Source organism: Ictidomys tridecemlineatus, chromosome 11, assembly GCF_052094955.1.
Source record: "Ictidomys tridecemlineatus isolate mIctTri1 chromosome 11, mIctTri1.hap1, whole genome shotgun sequence".
Taxonomy (NCBI): Eukaryota; Metazoa; Chordata; class Mammalia; order Rodentia; family Sciuridae; genus Ictidomys; species Ictidomys tridecemlineatus.
In genome coordinates this window covers 98,512,270-98,539,031 of record NC_135487.1, presented here as the reverse complement: position 1 = coordinate 98,539,031, position 26,762 = coordinate 98,512,270, and the positions used below count along the sequence as shown (strand labels likewise).

General features: G+C 37.5%; 1 protein-coding gene across 1 annotated transcript in view; it reads right to left on the bottom strand.

The window, feature by feature from the left end:
* Notch2 (notch receptor 2) overlaps positions 1–26,762 on the bottom strand; it is a 151,504-nt gene that overhangs the window by 94,271 nt on the left and 30,471 nt on the right. Inside the window, exon 2 of the mRNA XM_078026900.1 lies at positions 18,131–18,212. Within this exon, the coding sequence (XP_077883026.1) occupies positions 18,131–18,212 (82 nt within the window). The remainder of the gene's footprint in view (positions 1–18,130; positions 18,213–26,762) is intronic.

The window sequence follows — 26,762 nt, the reverse complement described above, 5'->3', positions numbered from 1 at the left end:
TACTTTTCATGTCCAAATATATCCATGACTTTTTCTTTAAAAGTCACCCATCTCGGACATGAAGAGGACCACTTTTTCATTGTTACTAGTCAAACTTACATATGGAAGAATGGGACAAAGGGGAGGGAAGAAAGAAGAGAGAAAAACAAGGGAACTAGAAAACATTCCATTTGCAAGGATACCTGTATAGTCCCCCTCACTAACACAGATGAAAACCAGACCCTAACTCTTACATGTCACCAGCAGCCTGGATTAATTTACATGTAGCCACTTTACGGATTTCAACGAAGCTGGGTTGTGAATTGCAATTCCAGTCTATCTGGCAATGGCTGCAGTTTGGGATCAGTCTCCCTAGTAATACAGGACAGAAAAAAAATTGTTCTTTCAAGTTTCCTAAGTGAATAGCCACTCGTCTACAGAAAAGCTTAAAACAGTGCAGCAGCTTGTGTCGGCTCCAAGATGACTGAAGTCGGAGCAGGAAATAAGCCCCTTTTCCAAATAAAAGCCAGTGTTCTCTGTCCTTGTTTTCTCTGCTGAATGTTCTGTAGCAGCAGGGTGAGCACAAATTGCATCCAGGGCTTTGCTGCAGCTCTGTCTTTAGTTTTGGGGTGTTCTGAGTTTGTTTTTGTTTTTTTTTTGTTTTTTGTTTTTTTTCATGAGGATTTGGCCATTTGAAAAAAAAAAAGACAACAAAGCAAAATCCTACCACATACAAGAAGAAGAAAAAGAGAAACATGCTTTACAAAATAGCTATTTCAAAATCATGATTTTTTAAAAACTATACAGAATGTGGAACGGAGGGGAAAAAAATGTCTCATGTGGGTTGTGTCGGCACTGCAGCTGCTCCTCATTAAAGCTCCTCTTTACTCCCTCTGGGCTAGTTTCCAGCAGAAAATTCTTTAAACAGAACTCGGCTTTCAACCCACTTTCTTCTTGCTCTGGGCCTCTCGGCCCCCCAATCGGCAGTGGCAGCCTGCCCTAGCTGAGCTCTAGAGGGGGAGCTGTCATTAAGGTAAATGAGGTAAGGGTAGGGGAAAAAACTAACAAAACCCAGAAACCAAATTAAGCATCGGTCAGTAACAAAGGTCTGCAGTTAGAAAAGCCCCAAATCAGTCTGTTCTTTCCTGTGGCCATAATGCCAGCTTGGTTTCCTGCCCCCTCTTTGGTTCCCCCTGTTAAAAAAGATAAAAATAATTGCTAACAGCCAAAGCTAGCTGTAACCAGTGAAAGTTCCTATATAACTTTCAATTCTCAAGGCTCTGACTGCAAATTTCTAGATGCCCTGAAGCCTGCAGAATCAAGTCCAAATGCCTAGGCTGGCATTCAAGAGCCCAACCCACTGAGCTAACCTCATGGCCTCCCCCTCCTTCCAGTACCTCCAGTTCCATGTCTCACCAGATTGTTCACTTTTCAATTCTGTAACTCTGTGTAAAGGTAACTAACTGGGTTATGCTAACTACAAACTTTGTTTTAAAAAAAAGAAAAATTCACAAAGACTTCCAGTTAACTTCCTGGTAAAGAGGAGAAGAAAAAGGAAGAAACTCTATCATGTTGACTTCTTACTCTTCCCACTCCTATTCTAACTCCCCCTTCCTCCAAAAAAAAGAAAGAAAGGGGAGAAAAAGGGAAACATTATAGCTTATTCAGCAAGAAGGAAAAAACAAAAAGAACTTAAAAAAAAAAAAAAAAGATTTGTGTATAGAATAGGGCCCAGAACAAGGCTGTTTGTGGTAAAACACTGTTAGTTTGATGTAAAGGAAACAAAGACAAGTATACAATCAAATCCCCTTCCTCCCTCTCTCGCTCTCTTGTGCTCTCTCTCGCTTCCTTGAGCTCTCTCTAACACACACACACACACACACACACACACACACACACACACTCACTCACTCACAACTAATATACAAAGACTGCAGAATACTGCAGGGCAGCTCATTTTTCTAGTATGTAAATTCAGCTCCCTGGACAGAACATTTCTGCTTTTCTTGTAGAAGTATTTCAGAAAATGTTAATCTCAGTCCCCACATTAAACTGAATGCTTCCAAATTAAGTTTCCCACAGGAAAATAACCTCACAGGGAATTGTGAGGCTGGGAGCTGTCTTCTGGAGCCCCACCCCACTTGGTCTGCAATGTGTTCAGGGTTTTCTACCCCTCATCTGAATAAAGCAATGAACACACACTTATTGTAATAAATCCAAGCCACAGAGTGGCTAAAGTGGGACAGGCGTTGAAGCTGTTCATTCACAGCATCGTTCCTCTTCACTGGAGACTGTGAAATCAGGAACCTCTGCAATGGGAAACCACGCTTTATTGACACAAGACCTTTGCAAATGCCCTTATCTTCAAGTTGACAGTCTGAGCTCATTTATCAGAACTCCAAAGCTAAGCTGAGCGCCTAGGCTCTTCAATTTTCAATTCTCACTTGAAAGATGGGGAAAGGACATACAAACAGTGTCCAAAGACTTGCTTTGCTGCTCTTATAGAACATGGTTCTTTCTTCTGTCTTCCAGCACACAATCAGTGCCTTGCCATATTTTACTGCCCTGGTCCCCAAGAAAATATCAATGCGTGATTAAAACATAACTGACATACCCTAGTCATGTGAGTTTACAAAAAGTACCCTTCACAGTAATAGACAAAAATGAATGAGATAAGCCTGTTCCCAAGCTATGGACTGCAGAATTATGGCCAGAGTCTGCAATCCTGACAAATCTCTCTATAAACTACAAAATAATGTCATGTCCACATTAAAGTATACACAGATGCTGCTGTGATTACTAAAATACAGAGGTTATTGAAATGATTTTGTGTGTATATGCTGGGGATTGAACCCAGGTCCTAGTACATGCTAGGCAAGCACTCTGCCACTGAATTACACTCAGAGCCTCTAAAATGTAATTCTTGAGTTCTTAGTAGATTTTGACCTGATGCATTGCATTCAAACAACAGGCTGAGATGATTTCCTCCCAAGATCATCTCTCCTTTGTGCACTGTATTCTTGCCAGACTCAACTTCTTCCAACTGACAGAACAGGCTACAGAGCAACACTCCTCACCTCTAGACCTTTGTATGTGACATTCACTCAGCCCAAAACACTTTTCCCCACCCTCTTCTCAAAGATAAGCCCTAAAATTCCTTCAAGCCTCTGCTTAAATATTATTTCCTCTGAGAAACAGCCCGGACACCCTGGCCATATGCTCCCCCCAACCCTGACATATTATATCACTCATTAACCTTTATTATGATTATCTTCCCTAGCAGACAAGAATTATTCATTGCCATACCCCAGAGCTTGACATAGTGACTGGCATATGGAAGGCATTCAACTATTCAGAGCTCATATCCTTAACAGATGCCAAAGGGCAACATGCAAGGGCCCACAGAATCTTTACACCTTAAAAAGACTCTTTAATTACACTTGAAGTTTGGGAACCACTAGGTTGAGCTATTTACCCAAAGGATTTTTTAAACTAATTAAGATTCCTGATATATAGAGTATTTTTTAACCCTCACTCACCCCTAAATCATTCAAAGTGGGCCAACTGCATATGGAGTAGATTATTTTTTTAATCACATTTTCCTCAAAAATATGAAATCAGCCAACACACACACAGAGGCACGTGTGCACACACACAATCTCTCCCATCCCCCGCAGTCTTCACTCTCTCACACTTTTATTAGTCTTTGATAAAACACTGACAACATGAACCACAGGGGCCTGCAACAGTGACCTCAACAGCATGCACTGTAGAATTTTAGAGACTGGCGTGAAAATTAAATAAGATTCCTAGGAAGAAAACTGAGTATGGGAGCTTGCTTTTTGTTCCCAGTGTGAGTAGATGACCACCTTCAAAGTTTAAAGTCCAAAATATGTCTGAAAGTAGAAATAGTTTGAAAAACTTTCAGTTTGGTCTGAAAGGATTCCTAGTTCAAAAATAATGGTACCCAGTATCAAACCAAACCTGATTATGGGGGAAGGCTTGAGAAAGATCTGTATTTACTTAAACTTTAAGAGGGTAAGAAACTAAAGTATATCTTTTTTAAAAAAATCTTTTTTTAAATGTGAGTGTGTAACTGATGTAATTCTGCAATTTGTATTTGGGGTAAAAATGGGAGTTCATAACCCAATTGAGTCCAATGTATGAAAGAAGACATATCATGAGCTTTGTAATGTTTCGAACAACCAATTAAAAAAAAAAAAAACAACTATGAAAAAAAATCTTTTTTAGTTGTTGATAGACCTTTATTTTATTTATTTATATGCAGTGCTAAGAATCAAACCCAATGCTTCACACATGCCAGGCAAGTGCACTACCACTGAGCCATAGCCCCAGTCCCTAAAGTATTTCTTTGTGGATTCTGAATAACCTTTTTCCAGGAGAAGAAGAAAAAAACTAATCACTCCTGTAGATACGCAAAACATTTTAATGATAATTGGAAAATATAATTTCAGAATGCCCTGAAACACTACCAAAAAAGCATCTAAATTTTAGACAATAAAAATAGCAGACATTATGGAAGAAAATAATTCTATCTAATGCTTGTTTAAGACAAAAATCACTCTTTTCCTTGAAAGAAATGGCTAAATTTTAGGGAGAGAAAATTGATCCTTGAGAATTAAAAAAAAAAAAAAGATCATAGATATTATAAGGATTTTTGTTCATCCAAAGGGTAAGGACCACAACAAGTAAACAAATATACTGGGAAGGGGGGATAATTAGGGGATAACATTTTAAGACTCCTTTAGGCAAGGAGCAGTAATGATGAAAAGTTGAGACACATTCAAACAGCATATAGAAAATAACTCTTAGCCGAGACCTGCCACTCAAATACATATAAATATTGGTTGAATTGAATAGAAAAGCTCCCTGCAAACACTGACATTATTTTTTTAATCACATTTTCCTCAAAAATATGAAATCAGCCAACACACACACAGAGGCACGTGTGCACACACACAATCTCTCCCATCCCCCACAGTCTGACCCATGGGTCCAGAAAATAAAGTGCTCCTCTACTTTGGAAATTCTTTCACCTGTGTGTGCTCTGCTGTAAGAAATCAAACCCTCTATGGGAAAAAACTGAAACCTTGCAAAGCCAAATAATGATGTCTAATAAGAAAGTGTACCTGATACCATACAAATAATTTCTTTTAAAAATATAATGCTATAATTCTACTCTTCCATTATTTCAGCAACAAATACAACAGCAAACCCCACAAACTCTCCCCACATGGATGCTGCGGGTAGTGTTGTGTGAGCAGCTCAGCACATCCATGCCTATGCCTGGAAGCATGCACCAACAAGCACCAGCCCCACTATTGGGATTAGACTTACTTTTTACATCTAGATTAGAAGCTTTTTAATTATAGATGGACACAATACCTTTATTTTATTTGCTTATTTTCATGCAGTGCTGAGGATCAAACCCAGTGCCTCACTCATGCCTGGCAAGTGTTCTATCACTGATGATCACTATCGTAATTATTAAAATCATCACCATTACAATGATCATCCTAAAAACTTTTCCATATAAAGGTTAACTTTTTCTGATGTTTACTGAAAATATCTGACTTTTATGGCAATGAAAATAGTTATTTGTCAAAGAAAAATGTAGTTGACATTTATTTGATTTAATACCACTCTAATTCATCAGGATCTCAGTTTAGGTCCTGGCCTTGGTCCAGCATAGATCATCTCAACTAAGAAAAGTGGCATCAACCAAAATCTGATACAGGAGGAATCAGATATGATTCATTGTTCTAATTTCAGCAACATCTGCTTCAAGAATATCATATGGATATTTCAAGAAAAGTTAACTGCAAAGAATAGTTCTTCCCATCTGTACCCACTGCCGTGGGAGGAACATGAAACATTTCAAGTGGCTCTTGTGCTCTAAGGTGGGTTGACACACTAGAGCCCTCAGGCTAAATTTGCTGCCACTTATTTTTGTATCATCAGCCAAGAAACTATAACAGGTTTTTACGTTTTTTAAAAGATGACATTTTAAATGGGTATATTAAGTACCTATACAGGATCTTCAATTTGCCACTTAGTTAGCTAAAACACTACCTAGCACTTTTAAGTGGCTCCTGCTCTGAGGGCAGAACAGCATTATGGTGTATCTTCTATTTTTTGTGTATGCAAAAAACATTCTCAAAGGATTTGCTTACTTATAACTCAAACTTTTTCTGCTTACTAAAAATTACGCCCATTCGAAAGTTGTGGTGCAATTGTGTATAATGAATCAAAATGCATTCTGCTGTCATATACCTAATTGAAATAAATAAAGTTTTTTCAAACATTTAAAAATTAGGCAATTTGAGAGCAGTTATGACAAACAATGTTTAATTTCAGAAAGGCATTCCAGTGGTCAAAGGATCATCATTGTCAATCATCAAATCTCTGCATCACTGAAACCAAAGATGAAGACTGGGGATGTGGCTCGTGGTAGAGTTCTTGCCTAGCATGTGTAAGACCATGGATTCAATCTCCAACACTTCAAAATTTGAAGTTAAAATTTAAAAACAAAGCCAAAGATGATAAAAAGAGAGGACATAGGGGGTAAAAAATGTGGTGCCCATATCTTATCATCACTATTTTCCTAAAGAGATAAGACCATGGCCTAAAGATTGGAGAAAATTGATTCTTGGAGGTCAAAAAAAATCTTACATATTACAATAGTTTGTGGCCTTCCATAGCAGAGAAACTAAATATCAAACAAGCATACCAAACATACATACTCAAATTTACTCAAAGTAGAAATAAATGTACTCTGTGAATAAATAACATTTATCCCAAAACTAAAGGATGGACATAACAAGCACAACAGATACTGAAAGCTGCAATGTCCCAAGCTGGATCTGCTCTTCAACAAAGCTAAAACTCCAAATAAACCCCCAAGTCTAAACAAAAGACAGCACTAGAACAGAAACCACAATGCACACAGCGGCCCACATTAACTCTGGAGAGGCCCTTCACTCACTGAACCCAGCCAGGGAAAGACAACATTTCATGTCCCTACATATTCCTGCACCATTCTGCTCAAAAAACTCCTAGTAGCAGTCAAGATGTGTGCGTGTGATTTATTTATTAACATACTTTTAAAATTTGCATATACACATTTATCTGTTCTAGGCTCACATACACACTGTAAGTATATAACTATAGACTTAATAATTATAAGCTTGGTTTTTATCTGAATAAAAACATAGACAGCATGTACATTTTTTTCAATCTCCTATCTAAGACTTTAGGATGTTACCAGGTCTCTTTGATAGAGTGGCTGCTTTTCCTCTGGACTAGCTCTGGTTTGCCACTAGCCTAAAAACTTTGAACAAGTCACTTTATCTCTCCAATCTTCAGTTTCCTTATGTGTTAGACATCAGATGCTAGACCAGATAATCTCCAACATTCACTTTATCTGTAAAACTGTCCATTTTGGTATGTTCCAGAACCCCTTGGAGCTAGAGGATAGACCTCCTTTAGAAGGAGCTCAAAAGAATTTTCACATTGTTTGCTTTCATGAAATTTTTAAAAATTAAAGTGCACAGATTAACATGCTTAGTCTTCCAAACTATCTCACAAAAACCTTAAGTATTTGTTTGCTTTTTTATTTTGATTTTATGTCAATACATGTATTCACCAATATCAGTTCTTTCAAGTCTGTTCTAGGAATCTAAAGAAACAGGGCTGGATCTTCAGATTGTCTAATGGGGTCTGGAGAGACAGCTCTTAATCCAAGTCTATGGCCTAGTCTTATTACACTGTATAATTCACTACAATTCACTTAACTGTATTAAGTCTCAGATTCCTCACATACAAAACAAGGGAAAGGTGCTCTCCAGTGTCCCTTCAACCTCCCAACCATGTTGACCATCAAGATCCTGGCTTTCAAACTTCCTCAGCAATATCACCCAAGAATGTAAGGCTTCTGGCTGCTGCCAGTACCTGAGAGTCAGTGGTATTTCCCTGGAGCAAGAAATGTGCCTGTGTCTCCCTTGTTGTACAGCCCTCACCTTCCCTAACAAGCACCTTCTAAGTGCACAGAACACAGGCCTATGTAAATGAACTACTGCACAGCTGGCCCCTCACAGGAAGCATGAGGAAAAAAGAAGCAAATAAGAAGTAACAAATACACTTAAACAAGATAAGAGGACTGAAAAGCAATCTACAGTCTGAAGGGACAAAAAGGCCTTCCTGTCTTCCCCAGAACAACTTGCTAATATGACAGCCTGTTTTCTTCAACAAAGAATGGCGGTAGATACTTCAGTCCTTACTGATAAATCACACATGGCTAAAAAGTGACACGTGTGTGTGTGTGTGTGTGTGTGTGTGTGTGTGTGTGTGTAAGTCAACAGTCTGAGAAGTATTAACTGTAAACTCACAGAGAATGGACTTTCTAAGTAAATTCACATAGGACCTCTATGCAGATCTCATTTACACATTTATCCTCTCAACACAGCATAAAAGCCTCCCCAGTTCATGATGCTACCATAAATCCCCATAAAATTTAGGTAAAACTAGGTGATGCTCTGTAATTAGAGAGTTTGTTTCTTTAGAGACTAATTATGAACTCTGATAGTCAGTGTCAGCCTTTGCCTGGAAGGAAATGAGTCACCTTCTCATTAGTAATCAAGTTTGTCCATTTTTTAAGAGTGACCCAGAAATTCGAGGATATGAGTTTCAGCAATACGAGACAGAACATCAGACACCACAAACATTATACACAAATAGGACTAAGGCAGAAAAATTAAAGTCAAGGAGGTTCTTGAGGTACTTTTTAGGATGACTGAGGTTTCAGAAAGGACAAGCTGCCTGGTGAAATAAAATGTGTCTGGCTTACACAAGAACCAACATTTCAAAATCTTAAAGGGATGAGTGGTTAAATGACTTAAGGCACTGCCATGGTCTAGGCAGGAGAATTTAAACCACTATTTAATGTTTTCCACACAGAATAGGCAGTCCTGGTTTATTCTGGATAATTGAGGGTTTGGATATGTACTATATAATCAGAGGAAACAAGCAGTAAAGAACATGAGCTAATTTGGGGTAACCAAAGACTTGGCTAACAGATGCTTCCTTACTCTGGATCCCTAAAATGAACAGAATCTGACCAATATTCACTGGACAAAAGAGATCTGAGTTTGAGACACCTGAATTCTCAGCTAAGAAACTGAACCACGCAGCACTACGAAGACCAGCCCTGTTCTCTGTTTTTCTATCACTCCCTCTACCACAATCCATTCTTTTCTTGCCCTAGAGATTCCTGGACTGTTTGCTTACAAAAGAGTGTTCACAAGCCTACCTGGCTGCTCTGTCTGGCAGCAGCACAAGAATCAACAGTCAAGGCCAAAAAGGTCTGGGGAAGGGAATGGTAATTGCTCCCAGCTGCCCTCTGTTCCGGTCCCCTGGTCCTCCCCTCACCCTTTTCTCCAGGCATTCCATCTCCAAACAAAGCTAACACATGCTAAAGAATGATTTTTCAAATCGCTTCCCTGTCACTGTGAAACCAGATTAATCCACACACCGTCTTATTAAAACCTCACACAAATGGAAGCAGAGACAGAAAAGAGGCACCAAAACGAAGTTTTGAAGTTCTATCACTGAAGAAGAAATAAAGAAACTGGTATTGACTACTCCAAGTATTAATAGTGCTTTCTAGTTTCCTCAGTAGCCCCACCCATCCTTTTTCTATCACTCCATCTCCTACAGCTCCAATAATATTTCAAGATTTAGAATCTGAGTAGTGCACCAAAAATCCTTCGGTCCCATTGTAGTTGTTCCTCATGGGATGCTCAGTAGTTCTTGTTTTCCGTGCCACTTCAGGCTGTTTTATCTTATACACGTATGTATGCGTGCTCCCCCCAGCAAGACTTCAGAGGGCTGCCACTCTTCTCACACAAGAGAAACAGCATGCACAGACACAAGCTTGCGTGGTACAACTGTGGATAATTCAGTCATAGGCCTCGTGGTTTTTCTGCCTGTTCACAACACCCAGCATGGTGATCGGGCATAGTAGTCTGCTCAATAAATATCAGTGTGATGTAAACTAAACCTTTGTCTGAACAGTGAGAATTCTATGGTGCTTCAGAGTCCATCTAACCCTACAGCATTCAGGATTCAGGGTCACAGAGAGAGTAACTGCAGGAAACTGGCCTGAATCTACTCTAAATACCACTGTTCTACACAAACACCGAATCACACTATTTTCTCACTAATCTTCTCTTCATATTTATTCGGGGGGGAAAAATTTGGACAAAATGCTCCAGTTCAATATATTCACGGAGTAATACCACCTGTCACTTAAATAACTTTCTTGTTCTTTACTTTCACTTTTCTTTCCTAAAGCCCCTTTCATAACGATCAAGTAGGAGACTACTTTGGTGAAGAACATTTTAAATCGAAGGTATTGCATTAATAATGATAATGGTACTAGTCTGAGAATCAGCAACCATTTTAGACATATGAGACTAAATGCTTAGTGATAGTTACTAATAGTGAATAAATAGGTTCTAGAAAATTTGGGGAAATCCAAGAAAAATTCCAATTTACCTGACATTAGTATGTAAGGCAAAAAAACAGGACAAATATGGAAACAGCATACATAATACTTACACATATACATACTCATACAGACACACACGTATGACAACGGAGGTAGGAGAGATACTAAACTTCATTCCTACCTACAAAATTCCTACTACTGGACATTGAGAAGAGGGCTTAATAAAAACCTCCATCATACCCACACATTTATGCTAGCTTAACAAATAAAGTCTACAAGGTTTTCACTTTTATTGTATTCTGATATCCCCTACTCCTTTGCTAGCACATAAAGATAAAATTAAAATGAAGGACTTAATTAAGCTTCTCTAAATCCTGAAAGAGAAATATTTTTCCATTCTGCTTCCAAGAGAAGGGACAAAAAAAAAATTCCTACATGAAAATGAATGGTGCTGACAAGCCACAATTGAACAATAAGAAGGAAACTTCACACAGGATTATTGTTAACCTGGAGACTGTGTTGAAAGAAGTCAAGCTAAACTCATATCTATTAATGCCAGGTTTACAGGCCAAAATTAATTGATTTAGCTTACTGGCAGTTACCCAGGATGGGGAAAAGGATCCAAGCAGAGCTTCAGAACTTCCTGCTACTTCTCTACTGAACACTGAAATACATGAAGGTTCCAATCTAAAGAACAAAGATGAGTTGAAAAGAGCATGGGAATTCTGTTGCTATGTGTGGATAAGAAGCTGTCGATCAAGATTTCCCCTCTAAAAGACCCCTCGGGGACACAATGTACGTGGAGGGATTTTTAAAGGACATCGTGTTAATAAGACTCACTTGGGAACGCAACTGTTCTCAAGTCCTAAAGAAAAGGCCTCACAGAACATACACATGTACATTTGTAACTCACTAGCAAACTGAGGTGCCATGTTTACCAAGTTGTAACTTCTGTGCTGACAGGAACATATCAAGTTGTTGAATTTGTTCTGTCTTAATATCATAGCTGCATAAAATTGGTCTGGACTTGTTCACCCTTAATCAGGAAAAAAGGAGAAATTTCAAGTTTTTTAATTCGGTTTTCTCTACTGAAGAATACTTTCACAGACAATGTCCTCTATCTGCCCCTTCACTGCCTTCTTCTTTTCATCTTTAGTAACTGTACAGAGCTTTCCAATCAAAGGCCACTTCTCAGAAATAGAACTAGCCAAGCCTGGTCCAAGCACACTCATGCAACCACAAGTAGGTGCAAGGTCCCAGTGTTAAATGAGTGAGTATTCAGGCCCAGTTAGTGCTACATTTCTGCCCAAAACCAGAACTACACAAAGCAGAGTTTTAATCATATTCCTGATTTTAAAAAAATATATCTTTCATACATTTTCAAATGTTTTAAAACTCCTTTTCAGACTATTTGAACTATTACTTTAATATGTAATTTGTTCCCATTTTATTGACAGGCAAACTAAGACTCAAAATGATAGCACATTTTCCCAGAGCACATCTCAGATCAGTAAAAAGACTTATCTCTTTTGGACGTTGTTTTTGGGCAAACTATTTAATCTCTCTGAGCTTCTAAATTTTCATTGGTAAAACAGAGATTTACACACTATGCCTCATAGAAGGACTAAAGTAGTACATTAAAGAGCCTAACTGAGGATGGGTCCTGGCATATAATGAGTATTCAATAAATGTTACCTGACCATTATAGTCATTAACTTGCCAAAGATTTGATTGCTGGCAGGAATGAGGACTCAAACTCAAATCTACCTGGCATAAAATCTTATGTCCTCTGCTTGTCACCAGGTGCCTTAATCACTCACCCATGCCAAAGAAACTACACTCAAGCCTGGGGCAAAAGAAGAAAATCAGTCATGCTGATCATCTCTTATTCAAAATGTTGGTGTTTTTTCACCATTTTTTTTTTTGGTGAAAAAAATGTTTTTTCATTGATTTTGATTTTTTGAACCATGACATTAAAATATTATTGATATTGATTATTGAGCTCTTTAACAGACCTCTAAATTTCACACCTGAGCCAACTGTCTCCTCATCACCACCACCATCAACCATATATATATATATATATATATATATATATATATATGCCATAGTGTGTCAACCCACCTTAGAGAAATATTTTATATATATTTATTTATATACTTATTTATTTATTTATATAAAATATACACATATATGTGTGTGTGTATGTATGTGTAGGTATATACATATTTTTTTCTTTTTTATGCTAACTAGGGGTGAGCTAATGAAGGACCCAGGCTGGCAGGATCCGTGTCAGTAGAGAAGAAAGAGAAAGTGGTTTAACAGTTGATGTTCTCCCTGTGGATTTCTTTGATATGACACTGCTTGCTCAGCACTGAGTGTGATAACGAGAATCTGTTGAGAGGGGCAAACACTGAGTCAGCTATGACTTCTGAAAATGCCTTTCTGGGGAAGCACCTTCACCACCCAAATGTCAATGATGCATCCTCCACTGCATGCTGGGTTCTGAGAGCCCAGTGTCTCTACTCTCTTCTACAATAGCTGAATTTGTCAAGAGGATAGCAAAGGCAATGGCTCCAGTTTTCTTGGATGGATTTAGGAGGCCCAGACTACCGACATTAATCCCTAATCCTGGCAAGGACTGTCAGTGTTTAGTGTTTATCACAGATGGCAGATATTTAGATTAAATGTGATGCAAACTTGTATAACATTTCATGTTTATAATGATGCACTTCAAAATGTCATTTTAGGTAGATAAAAAGTAGAGATTCTTGACAGCAAGCACCCATCCACAAAAGCTGGGTAACTCAAGTGTCTCTCTATTGTTCCACAAACACTGTGCTAAATACCTCCTACGTGATGTGTAGGAAATTCCAAAAGACCTCTTTATAATTTCAAGTTTCATCATTAAAAATAATGGGAAAGTAACTCAAATCAAACTAACGTTCTTGCTCATAACAATTATAAACACTAGTCAAAACATTAATGACACCAGAGAGCAACCAAAAGTAGGCAGAAAATTGAATGGGTTGTGAACTGGGGGATGGGATGCAAAAAAGAAGCAAACCACAGGAAATCCACATCCATGTAGCCTTCCCGTGAAGGTAACTTCCAGGTCCACACAGCACAAGAGGGAGACAGACAGTGAAAGCAGACAATGAAAGTTTTACTGGATGGGGAGCCAGAGGCATCTGGAGCTGTCAAAACAGCTGGAATTTGAAGAGAAGTCCTGGAAAAGACAACCATAGAAGAAGCAGCTCAAAGTATTCATAGAACTCTGTTCAAATCCTTTAACAATTCACTATGCAGAAGCAAATGGGATTCAGGAAACCAAGAGGAAGCAAGAAACTCAAGAGTGAAAAAGCAGGCAGAAGGCTCCCTGGTTAGAGCCTTGCCAAATTAGTGGGCCTTGATAAACACTCCAGGGGTTGGTCAAGCCCTCACACTTTCCACAGAACTCTCTGAAGGGTCCTTAGAAATAAGGACCACATCTCAAGACTAAGATTTCACCTGTTAGAAAGAGAAGCAAACCTATTCTCAAACTAAGCCTCCATCAGATCAAGGTTATCTCTCAGGAATGGAACTGGCCACTAAAACAAAATTCAACTTTCTTTAGTAGAAAAACCTTTTAAATGCATCAACCCCAATGTCCAGTCAATAATTAAAAACTAAAGCACACTAAAGTAAAGAGCAACTGAACCCATAGTCAAGAGAAGAAGTTGATAGAAACATAGCCACAGACAACCTAGATGTTAAGGACTGACAGAAAAAAAACTTTAAATAATAATTGATAAATGTTTTTATAATACACATTTTATAAACTGTATAATTCATAACCTCACCTACCCCCAGCATCTCAGCAAACTTGAGTTGCCCATGATTTTTAATCAAAATAGGATTTGGAATGGGTTATTTTTGAAAGCCTGGAGCAAACAACTTGAAAGTGATTAATGACATCCAAACTTAATTATATATTTACACCTCCCAGTAGGAAAGGGAGAGAATAAAATGCCTTCTCTCTTTGTAGTGAGAGGGCTTTATTAAAACCTGACAGCAACTATTTAGCAGCAATAATTGAGTTTTATGCAAGATTACACAGATTCCCCTTGTCTGGCATCACAATCTGATCACACACTGACAGGGTAGCTAAGTTTCTAACAGTGAGAAAAAACAGTAGAGCTTTGCATAAAACCAATCTTTAAAAGTACTTATCCTCATCTGTCAATGTGATATTATCAAGGGTTTCTGTAATTTCTATAAACAATCATTATGTTTTAGCTGAGTCAGTAACACAATGCCCTCTTCAGAGGTAGTCAGACATCTTCTGTTTTAAAAATCACTTTCTACCAATTCCCACCCTCCAAAAAAAGAATTTGGCTTCAACTTTATTTTCTTAATCCACTGAGCAATCTCATGAATAAAAATATAATCACATACCCTGCATGCCTGATATAATTTTCATAAACTTTCTAAATATTTTAATATTTATTTACTATTTTGTGAAAATATTTACTGAACAAGCCAGCTTACCTTCTTTCCCCTGGGAAGGAAAGAAAAGAAAGAAAAAGCAAGGTTGATTAAGATATATTGAAAGTATACCAAGTACACATTACTTTTGCTTAAGACTCTGTGAAGGAATCACCAACTCAGCCTCTGTGGTGAGTTCTTGCTTTCCCTATGAGTACAGATGGTGACCTTGCCATTCCTGAAAAGGCTAATCTTACCTTTTCTGAAGTAAACACTCTTTTTACAAGTTCAGTTCTTCATATTGATTTCTCAGATGAGAAGGATGGCTTTACCAATTTTTTTTTCTTATTCTCCCTTTCTCAATCAAGGACCTTGTTTCCCTCAGAGCAGGATTGGAAGATACCAGAGGGACTGACTGACCCATCCAGAACTTTATATCCACAAATATTCCATTCTATCAACAATTAACACAAGCCCAGTGACAGAATTTAGGTAGCTATATTTTTGTTAGCCACAAAGGAAGTTCCCTGCTTCCGAGTAGTGTTTCTCACAGAAAATGTATTGAATATCTTTTACTTCAAGAAACACATTGTTGAGACTGGGGTTGTGGCTCAGTGGTAGAGTGTGTGAGGCACTAGGTTCAATCAGCACCGCATATATATAACCAAAATAAAGGTCCATCGACAACTAAAAAATATTTAAAAGAAAGAAACACATTGTTGAGCAATAGCAAATACCAGGTACCTTGCCTCTCTGGTCATGCTTACGAAGTCTGAGACTAGAACTCACATACCTGCTTCCTCACAAAAGTGACCCTTTCTGTCCTCTCCAGGTAAGTGCTCAGAGCTTTCTCCCCTAGAAATCTTCTCTCCCCATGGCAGATCATAATCTATAGACCAACATTAAGAACCTATGTGAGGGCTGGGGTTGTAGCTCAGTGATATAGAGCATTTGCCTAGCATGTGTGAGGCACTGAGATCCTTAGCACCCCATAAAAATAAATTTAAAAAATAAAGGTATTGTGTTTATCTACAACTAAAAAATATTTTTAAAAAAGAACCTATGTGAAATTCTCCCCACATAAATAACCACATCAAATTATATCCAAATAACTTGGCTCTCTGTATGGTACTACTATTCCGGATGCTGCCTAAAGCAAATAAAATAAATAAATGGAGAGAACCTGTATCTTTTTTTTTTAATATTTATTTTTTAGTTATAGGCGGACACAATTTTTTTTTTGTGTGTGTGTGTGTGTGTGTGTGTGGTGCTGGGGATTGATCCCAGGACTTTGTACATGCAAGACAAGCACTCTACCAACTGAGCTGTATTTTTATGTGGTGCTGAGGACCAAACCCAGTGCCTCATACATGGTAGGCAAGCGCTCTATCTCTAAGCCACAACCCCAGCCCCCAGTATCTAATTTTTGAAAACAGTTAAGAGGCATATAAATTGAAGAGCTTTTAGTTCAGGAAGCACACTGTTAAGCAATAGCTACATGGCCGGTCCTGTGCAAGTTATTAGCCATGAAATATGCCTAAAATCAGGACCTCATAATCTAGTGAGAGGAAAAAAATATCAACAAGTAATCACAATGTAATGGGTTAAATGCACAAGACAACTGAATAACAGAACTGAATAACAAAGCAAGCAAGCAACTAAGGCACCAGATGCCTCTAAGAGACTAAACAAGATTTCAGTGACCAATTCTAAGGTATTAAGTTCCCTCCCTTATTATCTCCAGTTGTAGTTCCATTCTTAGAGGAGAATACACCACATGTTTTCTTTGTCAGCTAGAAAAACCAAGTGAGCAGTCCATAATCAGTTACATAAAATCTTTCATTTCCAATGTTATCTTTATTTCAATCCAAACAAACTATTGTTAAGCTTTACTGTCATCACAGCTTCAAATATTTTCACTTTGTTAAAGAAAACTGTTTCTGACTTGGGAAAAAAAAATAAATGTGACATTAAAAAAGTTAGATCCTGATGTCAGAATGGACTCAATTGGAAAAATTTTTACAATTATATGAAGAAAAAGAAGACAAATATTATCAAATCTTATTTTTCCAACATTTTCCCTGAAATAAATAGAATGATACTTTATTATCAAAACTTTTCAGTTAAGGTTAAAAAAAAGATCTATAGAAAATATAAAGAAGCTGTTTATGAAATTATCTCACAGTTTTCCTCAAACAAGAAGTCTGGCGAATTGTAATGCATTCCACGGAAGGAAGGAAGGAAGGAAGGAAGGAAGGAAGGAAGGAAGGAAGGAAGGAAGGGAGGGAGGGAGGGAGGGAGGGAGGGAGGGAGGGAGGGAGGGAGGGAGGGAGGGAGTCTGGCAAGACTACAAGGCTGGAGAAAAAGAAAAGAAATGCTCTAGAGTCAAAAACTAGATGGCACAGCCAACCCTATCCCTCCTCCTTCCTCAACAGTGATTTAACCCCATAGGATGCCCACTCAAAGCCCTGCCCCAACCTTACACATGCATATACTGGGCTAATGAAGAGTCACAGCATATACATCTTATACATCTTCCTCCTTCACAGTCTCACTTTCAGAACTGGATTTTTTTATACCCGGAGGAAAATTTTTCATATGATTATAATATTACACTGGGCAGAATTAAAGTTACTATCTATTTAGAGTTTATCTTAAAAATAAGATCATAGATGAGAAGAGATTCTAAGGCTATGTTTTAAACTGAAAAATATAAGAGAACACATTCAATATGTATTAATTAGCCACTCACTAAAAATTCCTTTTTTTAATTTTTTATTAATGCATATTAATTACATAGAATAATGGGTTTCACTGTGGCATATCTATACATTCATTAACATATTTTTATCATTTCAAGCCTCATTTTCTCCTTCTTCTTCCCCGCCTCTCCACCTGATCCCCTTTCTTTTCTCTAATAGTCTCCATTCTATGAAGACTTTTTTCATAAGGCAAAATATAATGGTAAGATAGCAAAAAATTTTTATTGACCATTTATCTGACATCCACATCCTTCTATATTCATCACCCACTACTAAAACTATCAGCAAAGTCTAAAAACCAATAACATTTCATAGAAATATTAAAAATAAAAAAAACAAATATTGTCCAGTATACTACTGTATAAAAAGAAAATATATGAAGAGAAAAACTTACTTGCAGTAGCCAGTGCCATTGTGATAAGTAACACAAATTCCTTCATTAACACAGGGCTCATAGCCATCTCGACACTGCAATGCTGAAAACAAGAAACATACATATAACAGAAATTAGTCACTAATCATAACCCTCAACATCAAATGAGATCCTCATCAACACTGATCCCCACATCTAATCTGATCTGGGTTTCCCCTCAAGTTTTAATCAGTTTATCTTTTAGCTTCTAAATTCATAAAAGCAGAAAACTTCATTCCACAAGTGTCTTCCCACATGAACTACTTTTGAGGTCTTATATGCTTTTATTTCTCTGTTTCTGTATCTCGGGCTATTGGATCTCTCTCCCAGAGATAGACAGTAAGACACTTTAATCTATAACATCCATGGCATGTCATAACCATCTTGAGATTTGGATACTTCAGATAGAGTAATATTAGAATTTATAAATGAATGTTTAGAAGACCTAGGTAGATACTAGGTCACCATATTAGGAGTTATTTAGCCTTAAGCTGAAAGTTTAAAACACTTCACACACAAAAAAAAAAAATCAGAAATATCAATAATATCCATTCAATAAACAGAAATTGAAAGCCTAGTATACACTCTCCTAGGACCCAGGGGGAAAAAGGAGAAATTTTTGAATATATATTAATGAATAAAACATAATCTCTAATTATAAGGGCTCACAAAAAGGGAGTAAATCATGAATAGAGATTGTAGAGGAAGGGAGAACAGAAGTTAACAAAATGAGGACTGCAAATTGATGCATCTACTCTGGAAAGCAGTATGGAGATTCCTAGAAAACTTGGAATGGAACCACTATTGGATCCAGTCATCCCACTTCTTGGTATACGTCCAAAGGACGTATACTACTGTGACACAGCCACATCAATGTTTATAGTAGCTCAATTCACAATAGCAAAGCTCTGGAACGAACCTAGGTTCCCTTCAACAGATGAATGGATAAAGAAAAAGTGGTGTGAGCGTGTGTGTGTGTGTGTATACATACATACATATATATATATGTTATATATATATATGTTATATATATATATATATGTACAATGGAATATTATTCAGCCATAAAAAGAAAAGAAATTATGCTATTTGCTGGTAAATCCATAATATGTCAAAATACACTCTACTATCTTACAAAAAAAAGTACATGTATAATGGCATAAATTGAAGTGAACATACTTTATATACATAGATATGAAAAATTGTGCTCTATATGTATAATAAGGATTGTAATGCATTCCACTTTTGTTGTGTATCTTAAAAAATAATAAAAATAATAATAAAATAAAATAAATCAGACTACTCAGAAAAGAAACTGCACTAGTAGAAACTTTCACTGATTTCAGCCAGGAAAGTCCATCCCAATCTGCCATGCACTTGTCAGAAACTTACAGTTTCTTAATTGTTTTAGCTTGAAGAGTCAGAATTTTCATCACCAAAATGCATATCATTAATCCTAAAGACAATTAGACAGGAAAGACAGAAAGAAACTTAGTCTAACAATTGAAATCAAAGTTCAAAAACTCCATTCTTGGAGACCATGAAGATGTCCATCTCCTAAGATGTACATATACAAATACTTGAAAGCAAAACTGGGAAGTCCCCACATTTGAGTTTCTCTAGCCACAACGTTCTATATATAAACTGTGCAGTATCAGAGACAATAAGCTTGCCCATCCCAACAGCAAAATCAACTTCTTTTCCCAGAGAGCCTAGATACAAGCTGGATGTCAGAGCAAGTCCTCTGACATACTACATAAGGACCCTTCATTAGCCCAGCACTGCACCAAGAAGTGGAATAATCTGAGAACATGTTTACAGAAACCTTATCTCATCCTTTAAAATAATGCTGTTTAAAAAATAGTAGCAAACACAATGTAGCACTTACTAAATACCAGTTACTATCCTAATATACATACATTAATTCTATCCTCACAACAACTATAAAAAGTTGTTAATTTAACTTTATGTATTCCACAGAGGGCACCTGACTTGATTACTATTACACTAATGAACCTAAGGAGTCTGAATCTAGAAACTGTGCTCTTAACTACTGTGCTCTTTACTACTCTGCTTCCCACTGCCTGACACTGGTCCTCACAGGAAGGGCAGGGTAGGCACTATCACACCCATTTACCAGAAAGTGGAGGCCAGGGACATTAAGAAGTCCCCTCATAGACATCACCCCACTAGCTGATGGCAGTGCTGAGCCTAAGACCCATGTCTCTTCCTAAGTCCCAAAACCATTTCCATAACAGCTGCTGGGATCACATAAGCAGTCACTGGGCCGTGGGCGGAACAGGCAGATTCAGAAAGAGGGTCATCTTCTTGCCCATGTCCCACTTCCCTGTAAGGCTCAAGTGCTCCCTCTTCCCACACTGATAAGCCCAATGCAAGAACTATAATTAAAACAGTTAATGTCAGGTTATTTCCTCCATACCAAAGTTCTCAAACTGATTTTTTTATTCTCTTTAGACACTTTTATTAGTTTCAGTGAGAACTTCCTGGCTTTTCTCTATTTGCCCTTCTCCTTTAAATAAAAAGGAAAACTCTCATAGGAAAGGAAAAGTCCTACAGGCACAAAGCAAGGTGCTGTTCCTGTGAGAATCCCCATGCAGTGGAGGAAGGCAGGAGACCTAAATTCCTGCCTCAACTATACCTTCCTACGCCATTGCAAGCAAGGCACAATCTCAAAGGGCTCAATTCCCTATAGGTAAACCAATCTGGAGGTGGACTAAATGCCCCTGAAGGTCCCTGTGATCCAACAATGACTCTCCTGTGTTAAAAGAACATAAACAACATGCCCCATACTTGGAGAAACCTATCCAGGACCCAGCCATCCATGACTCAGAAAACTGTGGTTGGGGGGGTGGGGGGGGATCACAGTCTGTTCCTATTAAGTGTCCTGGCAAATCATTATAGTTGTGACAGGTTCAGAGAAATACAAACAACCCAAAGTCAATATGTGGCAATCAACCTAGCAAATAACTTTATAGCCTAGCCTTAGTGAACCAATCCAATTCGTGACTGAAAAGGAGGCGGGCTTACAAGGCTAATAATTAATGCTGTTTGACTGATTTGTGGGATCATGCTACTTTGAACCTTTAACATTTATTATACCACGGTCCTCAAACTCTAGTATGCATCAGAATCACCTGAAGGGCTTGTTAAAACACAGTGCCAGACCCAACCCCCACAGTTTCTGATTGAGTAGGTCTAGAGGGCGCCTGAGAATCTACATGCCTAACAAGATCCCAGGAGATGCTAATAATACAGGTCTGAGGAACCACATGCTAAGAATACAGGCACTGAGAAGATGTAAGTGTCTCCTAAAACCATACACTCCTCCACAGGTCTTAAAATATCTAGATACACTGTCTGAATAATAAAAATAAAAATAAAGTAAAATTCGAGACTCATGAATTTACCTGGGGCTCTTTCTAAATGAATACTGTAATTATTTGTAGACGTGAAAACTTTGATAATCCAAAATGATTAAGATGAGACTGGGAAAGATCTCATCTCAAACTTTAATTTTCTTTTTTCCAACATACATTTAATTTTAACAATGAAACTGAAGGCATCTTAATATTTGTAGAATGAAAACAAAATACTAAATCAAATCACAGAGAACAGATGCTTAGGCTGATGCTTCAATGGTTTCAAGACAGAAGCCACTCAGAGTGTTTTCCTCGAATTTTCTTCTTACATCACACACAGTAGATACTTAATAAATACTAGCTGAAAGAATTAAACAGACACTTCTTAAAAAACACAAATGGTCAACAAATATTATGGAAAAATGTTCAACATCTCTAGCAATTAGGTAAAGGCAAATCAAAACTGCATTGAGAATTTACCTCACTCCAGTCAGAATGGCAATTATACAAATAGGGACTGGGGCTGTAGCTCAGGGGCAGAGTGCTTGCCTAGCATGCATGAGATACTAGGTTCAATCCTCAGCACTACATAAAAAACAACAAATAAAATAAAGGCATTCTGTCCATCTACAACTTCAAAACAAAAATTTTTTAAAGAATACAAATAATAAATATTGATAAGGATGCAGGGGAAAAAGGTACACTCATACATTGTTGATGGGAATACAAATTAACAACCAATGGAAAGCAGTATGGAGATTCTTTAAAAAACTAGGAATGGAACCACCATTTGGCCCTGTTACCCCACTCCTCAGTATATATTCAAAGGATCTAAAATCAGCATTCTACAGTGATATAGCCACATCAATATTTATAGCAGCACAATTCACAATAGCTAAGCAATGGAGACAACCTAGGTGGCCTCCTCAGGTTGAGGAGAAGGAAGAAGGGACAGAAAAACCCAAGAATAATGGCATGAATCTGACTGAACTTTTGTATGTGCACACATGGATGTGGCATAGTCCATTCCACATTGGGTGTATCCACAGGGGACACTAGCTTATTTTTTAAAAATAAATCGGGCTGGGGATGTGGCTCAAGCGGTAGCACACTCGCCTGGCATGCGTGCGGCCTGGGTTCCATCCTCAGCACCACATACCAACAAAGATGTTGTGTCCGCCGAGAACTAAAAAATAAATATTAAAAATTCTCTCTCTCTCTCTCTCTCTTCTCTCTCACTCTCTCTTTTAAAAAAATAAATAAATAAATAAATAAATAAAAATAAATCAACTGTACATGGATTGAAGAGGATAATGGAGTGGAGAGACAGGGAGCAGGTTGTATTCCATGACAGTATAACTATGTCAGAATGTATCCTGGTGTTGTATATAACTAAAAATAATTTTTAAAAATTTAAATAAAAAAATAAATACTGGCTGAGTGAGATCAATCTTACTGTATCTGTGTGTGCTTGTGCATGCTCCTCCCCAACTCAAAAAAATAAACAAACAAACAAGAAAACAGAAGTAGTGGATTTCAATGTCATTGCTCTATCACTTGGCAAAGTAACACAAAATCTAGAGTCCAATTTCCAATTTGAACATTTTTCAACATAGTGTGCTTCAAGACTAGCACACTAGTTCACAACAGACTCACAGAGCATCTGCTATGAGCAGGTGTGTGCCCTGATTTCAGGAATACCATGGCTAACAGATCACCCTCGTGATCCTTATTTGTTTTAGGGGGAAAAAAATGGATAACAAATAAAAAACTACATAAAGCCGTTTCAGACAGTGATATATCCTGTTAGAAACAAAACCCAGCAATGGGATACAAAGCAGTCATGATGGCTGAGGGAGCTGGGGAATACTTTCTAGAGTGTGCAGAAAAGGCCTGCCTGAAGAGGTAGCCTTTGGGCTGAGAGTGAAGTGGACAAAAGTCATGAAGATAGGAGGAAGATCACTCCAAGAAGAGGAGAGGACAAGTGGAAAGCCCTTAGGTGGTAATGAGACTGGCATTCCAGGCCTGCACAGTCAGAAGTTACTAAACAAAAGGACAGAAAAAGAAGACAAGCAAGGGAGGAAGGCAAGGGTTAGAACTTGGATGGATGTGGTCAGAGTTGCAGCTTCTACTCTCAGTGGGAGGTTAAACTCCTGGGTTGTGTTAAGCAAGGGAACTTACAAGGAAATAGCATAATTTAACATAGGATATTACATCAATAAATGGAATAAATTCTTCCCAACTGCCATCACTAGCAGTCTAATAAAAGACATAACAAATTGCCACAAACAAGACAAAACAGAACTCATTCTTCTTCTTTTAAAAAGGTATAGTGGTCATTTTTTTTTTTATTGTTGGTCGTTCAAAACATTATACAGTTCTTAGTACATCATATTTCACAGTTTGATTCAAGCGGGTTATGAACTCCCAACTTTACCCCGTATACAGATTGCTGTATCACATCAGTTACCCTTCCATTGATTGACATATTGCCTTTCTAGTGTCTGATGTATTCTGCTGTCAGTCCTATTCTCTACTATCCCCCCTCCCCTCCCCTCCCCTCCCCTTTTCTCTCTCTACCCCTTCTACTGTAAATCATTTCTTCCATTTGTATTATCTTGTCTTACCCCTCCTTTCCTCTTATATATCATTTTGTATAACCCTGAGGATCGCCTTCCATTTCCGTGCGATTTCCCTTCTCACTCCCTTTCCCTTAAAATTGAACAAATTAATATTGTTATATTGTGTGCATTTTTAAAATATGTAACAGTGAATCCTACTATTAGGTATAATTAGTATGCACAAATTTAAAAATCTGGAAAAATATTTATTTTTAAAAAGTAAAAAATTAAGTAAAAAATAAAAATTAAAAGCCAAAAAAAAAAAAAAGGTATAGTGGTCAGGCGCAGTGGCACACACCTCTAATCCCATAGCCTCAGGAGGCTAAGGCAAAAGATTACGAGTTCAAAGACAGCCTCAGCAACTTGGCAAGGCCCTAAGTAATTCAGTGAGACACTGCCTATAAATGAAATATAAAAAAGGACTAGGTATGTGGCTCAATGTTTGTGTACCCCTGTGTTCAATTCCCAGTACCAAAAAAATAAAAAATTATAGCATTGCAGGAATAAAGAGAAGTAAGATTGACTAAGACTGACTAAAGCTAAAACAAACACTACATAAGCAAAAATGTTGTTCATCTTTAATAAAAAGAATTCCACTAATATTTGTTGAAGAACTATTATGAGCATGGCCCTTTATTAGGCAATGCATGGAAATCAAACATGAATAAAATAATCCCTGGTCATATGGTCCTTACAATGTAATGGTGGGAAGTTAGAGGAGTAGGGGCTGAGAAGCTATGACCCAAATAAATGAAAGAAAAATATGAATGAAATAAAAACTGCTCTTATTACTACTAATATCCATCTCAGAATCACCCACAAAGAGCCTTTAAGAAACAACACAAACTCTTGCTGTTTAACAAAAATCTTAACTCAATCCAGACAAGCCTCTAGTGTGTTTATTCAAGCCTATCAGACTCAACTATATACAAATACTGCAAACAACAAAATAAGCTGTCGTTGATTTTTACCAGTTCCAGTGCCTCAGGAATTTATCTATTTTACGGATAGGCTAGAAGTGTCCAAACTCCACAAAATCCTCCTCCTTGATATTCCCTAGGTTTTCCAGTACCATGCCAGCTACATATCACTGGCTTAAAAGACTCCCTTTGTTTTAGGAATCTCTAACATGAGTAATTAATTCTGGTACCCAAGACAGTGTAATCTGAGTAACCTTCAATGTGTTTCACTTGTTGCATTGACATGTAATAGTTTTAAATTGGTATTACTTGTTGCTTTGTAGCCTCTTCAAATAAGCTTCTGTTGTCTATCTCACATGATTCTCTGTTGCAGATCCACAGCTCACTCAGAAGAATTGAATGGTTGGGGTTCCTAAAATATGTGAAGAAGAATTATACAGGGTCTCCCCTCCCCCCGCAACGTTTATGCAAATTTCAAGTAGCAGTATTTGAGAGAAGAAGTCTGAGTTTACTCCTAGGACTTGGCAGTGTTTGGCTGCTATTGCTTCTGGCACATGGCCTCTGGAAAAGGCACAGTAAAAATGAACACAGCAAAGTTTTCTAAAATGACTGTGTGTATTATTACCAAAAATAGGAGAACTGAAGGCAGACAAGGAGACACTGGGGATTTGCAATAATTCTCACAGCACCCTGCAATTTCAAACAACAAAGCTTTTACTAAATTTTTTCATTCCATTTTTTTGGGATCAAGCCATTAAAAAAAAAAAAAAGAAAGAAAGAAAGAAAAGAAAATAGTCCAAACAAACAGAATAAGTGTGGAAGCTTCAAATCCCAAGTGGTACATTTAAATAAAAATGAAATGGAGAAACATCTGTCTTCCTCCTTTAAATTAGTCTTGATTAAAAGGCAAAAAAAAAAAAACTGCAATGAGAGACACCAATTTTATTTTTCTTACAGTGTGAAACAACACAAACTCTTGCTCTTCACAGATATCATCTATCAGAAAACGTGTTTCCTACCTGAAAGAAACCAATACGAGATCCATAGATTAAGGGTTAGGCTACCCACATTTCACAGCAAAACAGTATTGCTTTTCAAATCTGGAAATATGCCTTGATTTAGAGATATGTAATCAATATAAATTGAACTTACAAGACAGAGTATACTTAGCGTGACTAGTAGAATTTTCATTTTATAAAGGAATTCATTCCAGAATGAGGTTGATTGTATTATGTGATGTGCATGTAAGAATACAACCTAGGGCTGGGGATGTGTCTCAAGCGGTAGAGCGCTTGCCTGGCATGCGCAGGGTGCTGGGTTTGATCCTCAGCACCAATAAAAATAAAATAAAGATATTGTGTCCACCGAAAACTAAGAAATAAATAATTTTTAAAAATTCTCTCTCTCTCTCTCTCTCTCTCTCTCTCTCTCTCTCTCTCCCCCCCCCCCCTCTCTCTCTCTCTCTCTTAAAAAAAAAAAAAAATACAACCTAAAGAATCCCCTATAGGGCTGGAGATATAGCTCAGTTGGTAGAATGTTTGCCTTACACAAGGCCCTGGGTTGGATCCACAGCACCAAAACAACAAAAAAGCCCCTATTATGTATCATAGTGCACCAATAAAATAATTAAAAAATTCATTCCAGTGAATTAATAAATCTACAATAATCCTGGAATTCTAAAAATTCCAATTGT